The 8870-nt window shown below is 39.1% G+C and overlaps 1 protein-coding gene across 1 annotated transcript in view; it reads left to right on the top strand.

Moving 5' to 3' along the window:
* The first annotated feature begins 327 nt into the window (after positions 1-327).
* Positions 328-8870, top strand: part of gabrd (gamma-aminobutyric acid type A receptor subunit delta) — a 31041-nt gene continuing 22498 nt past the window's right edge. The window contains exons 1-2 of the mRNA XM_057326823.1: positions 328-515; positions 3095-3210. Of these exons, the coding sequence (XP_057182806.1) occupies positions 448-515; positions 3095-3210 (184 nt within the window). The 5' untranslated portion in view covers positions 328-447. The remainder of the gene's footprint in view (positions 516-3094; positions 3211-8870) is intronic.

Here is an 8870-nt window from a genome sequence, read left to right as displayed (position 1 = left end):
GACATTGCTCAGCAGCGCTGACGAGTGCGATACACTTCACACGATTCACCGATTCTTATGAATCTTCTGTGTAAAAGAGTAACGCGAAGCATTTTACCTGTACTTTGTTTATTTTGTTATAAGTTATATTTGTATTAGTTTGAGTAATTACTACAATTCGATCTTATTGATGATGTTTTCTTTCAGATACATTTTATTAAAAGAAAAAACTCGCGAAATGTTGAAGTGCCTATGGTTCCAACATGTCACCAATCAAGAGAATCGTTCGATTGAATCATTTTCAATGAACCGACTCGAGTGATCGCGAATCGGACATCACAATGCGCGCGCGCGTGAGAGAGAGAGAGAGAGAGAGAGATGCATGGCGTTTTCTGTGCGGTCGGGATATTAGGACACGAACTGTAAATGATTCACATTTTTGTGATATTTCAATGATATTTGCGCATAATGGACGTGTTGTGTTTTTCCTCGTGGATCTTGTGGTTGGGGTGGATGATGGGAAACAGATCGGCCAGGTGAGGATGCGCGTGTCCTTCATCTACATAACTGTGACCTATCCATGAATATTCATACGAGCTAAAGTCACAGTCCCAATGTTATATATCAGTATTGTTTACCTCAATCTTTATTTAAGATGATCTCTGATCTGATTTCCGCGCTGTCTGACCTTGTGGTGGGCGCAGTGGATTTTAATAATCCGCTTTAAAAATACAGTCAAACAACACAGATCACTCGTTGTTGCATAACAAGTCAAATGTTCAAGATACAGATCACACATACACGAGAAGAACACTGTTAAATAGTGGACGGTTTGAAATTCTACACACACTGTCATGCTGTAACGTTAGATGTCATTGCATTTCTAGCTTTTGCCTGATCACATGCGGTGTATCACTCACGCGCGCACGCACACGTAATGTTTCTCTGTGAAGGTGGTGACAGGATCAGTTTTGTGTTTTAAGGGTAATGTGATATTCTGCGGATGCTGTGAGCTCACCAGGTATCATCCTCCTCTTATGACACAACCACATTCTTATCTTAGTTATCTTAGTTTATTTAAAGAGACACTTTCCTCAAGGCCACTTCATTTTTACATGGTCATGTTTACTTCAGTTATCTCTCTGTTAGGTTAGTATGGGTGTTAGTCATAAATAACGTGAACATAAAACATTTGACAATAAAAAACAAGGTTACTATATTCAAATATTTTTCTACTCACCCACATGATGTTCTACACGCTTCAAGTCCTCCATGCGTCTTTGGAACACAAATGAAGATTTTTTTGATGACATCTGGGAGCTTCCAGGCCCACTCATAGTAATTCTCACGGTCAACGTCCTGAAAAGTACTAAAGACATCCATATGATCATAGTGGTTCAACTTCATTTTTTGAAGCGACGAGAATTACATAGAAACATATTATTCTTCGCTTTTCTGTGAGTCTCCGACGCACGTTCACAAAACCCACTATGATCAGATGGACCATTTTAACGATGTCTTTACTACTATGAGGAGGCCTGGAAGCTCTCGGATGCCATCAAAATATATCTTAATTTGTGTTCTGAAGACGCTGGGAGGTCTTGAAGCGTGTAGAACGTCATGCGGGTGAGTAGAAAATGACAAAATATAGATTTTTGGGTAAACTATCCCTTTAACTATGGGTTTACTACAGGAGCTTTAGTACTTCATGAAAAAATGAGGTCTGCACTATATTAAATGTCATTCATTTTTTTATAAGAGAAGGAAGTGACAGGAAGGGTAAAATGAATGACAGGGATGCGTGTTATCAATCATTTTATAACACAGAGGCCTCTTGCATAAATACAGTACCTGACAAAAATTTGCACCATTTCTCATGATCTTACAGATATCTACTGTATATTTGTGTATATTTGAGTGGATGATAAAGGATGCAAACAAGCTCAACATATGTGGCTATTGTATACTGTCATGTCCAACATACAGTAACATAAAATGTTCCTGTGACCAAACTCTTTCAGCTGTCTTATGCGAAAGATCAAAGTTTCAAGTTTTTAAAATCAAATTCCTATATTATTGCCTTAATTTAAAATTAAATCCAGTAGGCCTTTTTACCCTTTTTATACATTTCTAGGAGCAAAGAAACAATCGATTTGAAAACCCCAAATCACGCTTGTTGTTTGTTTTTAATGATAGATGATGAGAGCACATGAATAAAAACAACAATGACCCACATGAACAATTGATTTATAATCAACGGTAGTCAGCAGTAGTCCATAAAGAACTGTTCGTTTTGGTTTGATGTTTTTCTTGTCATTTAAATTCAGCTACCGTATGTGTAGTTTTAGAAGACTCATCCTAAGCCTGTTTTTGTACACTGATAATAATGAGAGGATTAGATGGGTGGACTCCTCCTGAACACACGTTGAGTAACTTATTTTTTTGAAATCTTAATACATTTAATAAAAAGTATAAATAAAAAGAAATTGATTTATTTTTGAAATAAATCAATAAAAAGGCTGGCGGAGCACCTCACAAACAAACACCTATGAACACGATCATCGGCAGGTTACTGACCTCAAGTCACAGGACATGATGTGGGATGTCCTCCTGTTCATGTGAATGAGGTTCCACTGATCCAGTTAAAAAAGAGGGTAAAATCTGATACAGGGCCAAAAGACGTCATTCTCCTTTGTGACAAAATAGATCTCAGCAAAATGAGACTATTTGGCTCAGAATTACTGGAGTACAGAAACATGAACCAGGTCACAGTCATCTGATGAGATGTCATTACTTACTTTTCACCTTTAGTCAAACACTCTGCGTTTGTCTGTCAACTACTTGACTACATTAGAATATTTGGTTTAGGTACAATTATCTGGTCGATATTTGGTGGCGAAGCTGAGAAACAAGCTTAGAAATCAATTAAAGACTGTGGACAATTTTCAACCTAACTGGATGTACAACGTATGACGTTCCATCCTTAAGATCAGTCTTTAAACACTTGAAAAGATCAAGCCTGTAAATCATGCGTTTCAATATGACATTTATCAAGAGAAGACAAAAGAGCAAACGTTTGTAAAGTGAAGATTTGATTTGTGCTTTGTTTCTCTAGAGCCATGCTGAGTGACATAGGTGACTATGTGGGTACAGACATTGAGATATCCTGGTTGCCAAATCTGGATGATTTAATGAAAGGCTACGCTCGAAACTTTCGGCCAGGCATCGGAGGTGAGTTTGATCTCTACAGCACATGACATGAGGTTCTTTTCTCACATTAACGCATAGCTTGTTGGCAGCTATAATGCCTTTTTTCTTCTCAGACCTTCAGCTGCCAAACCTGTGCTCCATTTTCTACAGTCTATTTTTAGAGCATTGAATGAGTGCACATACATATACTGTATTTCTAGAGTTTTCAGAACCTCGTGAATAACAACTCACTTCCTGTCTGCATCGTCTGCATACTTCCTGTTTGTGGAATGATGTTGACAACATCAAATATGTTTTATGTAATGGTTCGTGACTGAAATAATATGCAGTAACTAAACTATCATTTGACACTGTCATTTTGACATGGAGTGAACGTACCTAAACAAACATATCATCATGATATTCAAAAACACTTTAACTCATAGATTGTCAGCACTGCCTTTGGAGATTGACTGGCGTGCAGAAGAGTTTAACTCCAGCCTGCTCCAACACACCTGGGGCCTCATTTATAGCCGTTGCGTATACGCAGAATAGGAATAGAAATGTGCGCACACAGTTTTACACGCACATATTTACATCAGAAATCAGAAAGAGCTTTATTGCCAAGTATGTTTGCACATACAAGGAATTTGTTTTGGTGACAGGAGCATCCAGAACACAGAAACAGCAACAACAGTACACAGAGACCATAACACAATAGAATACAGTACACAATGATTTAAATAAAGGCCTATGGGTATAAAAAATTAAGAAATACAATACAATAAACATAAGATAAAGATATAAAGAGTGTAAAGCTATGTATGTATGTAAAGTAAAAAATAAGAATAGACTATTGTAGTACAAGGTATGTGCTATATACAGCAGAATGAATGAAATATAATTTACAGAAAAAGTTGTATAAAAATAGATAGTGTATTATCTGGAGGATATAATTAATATTGCACAGAGTTATTAATTGCACGGTGTGTAAAAACATTGAACTGTTCAAGAGGTAGATGGCCTGAGGGAAGAAGCTGTTTTTGTGTCTGGTTGTTTTGGTGCTCAGTGCTCTGTAGCACCGACCAGACGGCAGCATTGTGAAGGGATGATGGCTTGGATGTGAGAGGTCCAGGGTGATTTTCTGAGCCCTTTTCCTCACTCTGGATGTATACAGTTCTTGGAGGGTGGGCAGGGGAGCACCAATGATCTTCTCAGCAGTCCGAACCGTCCTCTGTAGTCTTCTGATGTCTGATTTGTGGCTGAGCCAAACCAGACAGTGATGGATGTGCAGAGGACAGACTCTATGACAGCTGAGTAAAACTGTTTTAATAGAGTTTGTGGTAGGTTGAACTTCTTCAGCTGATGTAAGAAGTACAACCTTTGCTGGGCTTTTTTAGCAATGGAGCCAATGTGATTGTCCCACTTAGGTTCTGAGAGATGGTGGTGCCCAGGAACCTGAATGACTCCACTGCTGCCACAGTGCTGTTCATGATGGTGAGAGGGGGGAGTGCAGGGGGGTTTCTCCTGAAGTCCACAATCGTCTCCACTGTTTTAAGCGTGTTCAGCTCCAAGTTGTTATGACTGCACCAGACAGCCAGCTGCTCAGCCTCCTGTCTGTACGCAGACTCATCACCATCCTGGATGAGGCCAATGAGTGTGGTGTCGTCTGCGAACTTCAGAAGTCTGACAGAAGGGTCCTGGGCAGTGCAGTCATTTGTGTACAGGGAGAAGAGCAGTGGGGAGAGAACGCACCCCTGGGGGGCGCCAGTGCTGATTGTGCGGGTGCTGGATGTGAGTTTCCCCATTCTCACTAACTGCTGCCTGTCTGTCAGAAAGCTGGTGATCCACTGACAGATAGAGCCAGGAACAGATAGCTGGGTTAACTTTGTCTGGAGCAGTGATGGGATGATGGTGTTGAAAGCGAGCTGAAGTCCACAAACAGGATCCTCACATAGGTCCCTGGTCTATCCAGATGTTTCAGGACAAAATGCAGCCCCATGTTAACTGCATCCTCAACAGACCTGTTTGCTCTGTAGGCAAACTGCAGGGGGTCCAGTAAGGGTTCTGTGATGTCCTTCAGATAGGCCAGTACCAGTCTCTCGAATGACTTCATGACCACAGATGTGAGAGCGACGGGTCTGTAGTCATTCAGTCCTGTGATTTTGGGTTTCTTTGGGATGGGGATTATGGTGGAGCGCTGAAACAGGAAGGAACTGTGACAGCTCCAGTGATCTGTTGAAGATCTGTGAGAAGATGAAGGCCAGTTGAATAGCACAGCTTTTAAGACAGGCTGGGGAGATACCATCTGGGCCTGGTGCTTTTCTTGTCTTTTGTTTCCTAAAGACTCGGCACACATCCTCTTCACTGATCTGAAGTGCAGGAGGTGGGGTGACTGAAGGTGATAGGTGTTGTGTAGAGAGAATGTCAGAGTTGGTGTGAGGTGTAAAGTTAGCATTTTCAAATCTGCAGTAAAAGTCATTCAGATCATTGACCAGGTGTTGATTGCCTGCAAAATTGGGGGATGGTGGCTTGTAGTTGGTGATGTCTTTAGGCCTTTCCACACAGACGCAGGGTCGTTGGCTGAAAACCGGTTTTCCAACTTTTTAGAGTAGTTTCTCTTAGCCACTCGTCTGTACAAGACTTTGTCCCCTTTTCTGTAGGCATCCTCCTTGGCTTGGCGAATCTGTCTGAGTTTTGCTGAGAACCATGGTTTATCATTGTTGTATTTTAAGGAAGTCCTGGTAGGAATGCACAAATCCTCACAGAAACTGATGTATGATGTTACAGTCTCTGTGAGCTCGTCCAGATGCTGGGGAGCAGCTTCAAAAACACTCCAATCGGTGCATTCGAAATGAAACAGGCTTGTAAGGCCCGTTGTTTCGTTGGTCCATCGCAGTAGAGAGCATCCTAACAGAGGTGGACGAAGTACACAACTTCCTTACTTGAGTGAAAGTACAGATACTACTGGTCAAATATTACTCCACTACAAGTAAAAGTTGTAAAGACAGATTCTTACTAGTAAAAGTACAGAAGTACGTGCTTTTAAAAGTACTCAAGTATTAAAAGTAATTTCCTTTATGTCAGTTGTGCATTGTTTTATTGTCGTATACCTTATGCCTCTGAAGCAACCTACTGAATACACGAGTAGCTCACAGTATCAGTGTGTATTAAAGGAGTAGTTCACTTCAAAATTTGCCCCCATTGACTTTCCATAGTAGTTTTTATTCCTACTATGGAAAGTCAATGGGGGACAAATTTTGCAGTGAGCAACTCCTTTAAGAGTTTTATATGTTTAGCAGCATATATGTTTAGTTTAGATATAATCCTGTATGATCATTTAGCCTAATTATCCTCATTAGCCCCCTAGTCCTATATGTATTTATGAGCAGTGTTCTTTTATTTTGTATATTCCCTTTACCAGTTTTAGCAGCAATTTGCCAGTATGTAGTAAGGTTCTTGTATAGTAAAGTGTAGAAGCCATGTGTTTGTTGGATTTATTACCATTTGTATTACCATAATTTAACTACAAACATAAACGATAGCTAGTATAATGAAACTATGGTATTTGTTGGTGTGGATTTTACTAAAGATTATTAATTGGAGTATGGTTCCTATATTAGAAAATGGTAAATTTGTGGATACTGTGGTTTTACTGCAAATACCATCCCTGCTGAAAAAAAACAATGAATTTTTGAATTAGAATGAGATTTTTAATTAAATTCCTCTTTGTAGTTGTTTTGGGTTTTATTCAAATAGGATTTACCATCCCATCCAATAAAATCCATCACATACAAGTAGACAACAAGTATCCATAGTACAATTCCCATTATAACCATTAAATCCATTACATTTTATGTTGTATTTTGGGCAGGGTTCTATGTTTTTATTTCAACAGGAATACTTCAACTATAGTTACTTCAGTAAAAACATCATTCATTTTCCAAATCGCTTTAAATGATAAAGCAGCAGATCAGAAGTTAACACGCACGCGTAGCTCAAGGTGTATGTGATGCTTATATACCGTTTAGCCGTTATGCCGATCATTTTCATGACAATGTTTCTACGATCTTTGACTGATCGTAACTCACAGATGATTACACCACACTTTAACATGTGCCTTTTTCGTCTTTTATTGTTCTATTTGCCTTTTTAGAGCGCTATAATGGTGTAGCAGCGCCTACGTTTACATTAGTTTAGCGGGGAAGATCCCAGAGTTGCCAGATTTGCGTTAAAAAAATCTGCCAAATGGCCATTCAAAGCTTGCGGAAAACACGCGAGCTTAGAAAAACTGAAATACTTGGAACAGTAAAAGGTCCTGGCAGAGTCGCAAGCCAGATAAATTGCGCACACAGGAAACCCCGCTGCATAGAAACCATTTTCTACTTTTGGACCTTTTTATAAATGTAGTGGAGTAAAAAGTATGATATTTGTCTTTCAAATGTAGTGAAGTTAAAGTACAAGTACTCAGAAAAAGTAATACTCAAGTAAAGTACAGATACTCAAAAAGTGTACTTAAGTACAGTACTCAGGCAAATTTACTTTCGTTACTGTCCACCTCTGCTTATATGGACACGAAACCAATGCAAGTCAATAGGGACCAACGGTTTTCTGTTACCAACATTTTTCAAAATATCTAAAGAAAGTCATACAAGTTTGAAATGACATAAGGGTGTGTAAATTATGACAACATTTTATTTTGAAGGTGAACTAGGCCTATTCCTTTATGGTCAATACACTTATTCATGGTAGTTCTTGTTGTACAACTAATGTTAACAGTTACGTTTGATTTAAAAATGCATCAGTAAAAGCTGAAATATTACAACAAATATTGTGGTTAAACTACTTTTTCTGTATTGAGAGAATTTTAAATTTATGGTTCCTCAACGAAAATTATGACTAAATATCGTCGTCAACGAACCTTTATCACGTGACGAAAACGAGACGAGATGCAACGTAAATGCTGGTCATGTGACGATGACTAATTAAATGTATAATGCAATTTTGTTGACGAATAAAAACGAGACTAAATGTGGTTTACAAACAGTGTTGGGTTAACTAGTTACTAAGTAATGTAGTTACTGTCAATTAATTACTTTTCCCTTGAAAAAGTAAAGTAGGGGGGTAGAAACGTGACAGTTATGAAAAACAGATCCTGTCCCAAAATTACCTCCAACCTGCTTTAAATATAATCCTGTCATGTGTAACATGTAGTGTGTGGCCTTGACAGTTTTGCATGTCTCTGTATATATGAATAAATGCTCGATGAGACAAACCGTGTTGCATGTGAGCAGGGATCAAACTTATTGTTTTTCACTATATGTGCATTCATGACAACTAAGAATGTTGCTGTGAGGGGAGTTTCTCCTATGTTCAATGAGAAACAAAGTCAAAGAGGACCGGGACTTCAAACCACCTACCTGCCAATGTCATGCCCAAAGCACTAACTACTACACCCGTTTTGAGAATACTGCTGTCACATAGGGGTCCTCCTGTGTTCAATGAGAAGTAAGAAGGTGGACAGGGCTTTAAACCACCAACCTGCCTATCCCAAACCGAAGCAATGTGAAGGCAGGCAAGGTAGAAACGTTGCAGATCCTGCCCCTAAATTTTTCCAAACCCTTTCAAATATTATCCTGTCATGTGTAACATGTAGTGTGCGTGGGCTTGGAATTTTAGCATATCTGTGTAAATATGTATGA

The sequence above is a fragment of the Triplophysa rosa genome, unplaced genomic scaffold, assembly GCF_024868665.1.
Source record: "Triplophysa rosa unplaced genomic scaffold, Trosa_1v2 scaffold139_ERROPOS793776, whole genome shotgun sequence".
Classification (NCBI taxonomy): Eukaryota; Metazoa; Chordata; class Actinopteri; order Cypriniformes; family Nemacheilidae; genus Triplophysa; species Triplophysa rosa.
Note: the sequence above shows the minus strand (reverse complement) of the source record. Positions and strands in the feature narration are given on the sequence as shown.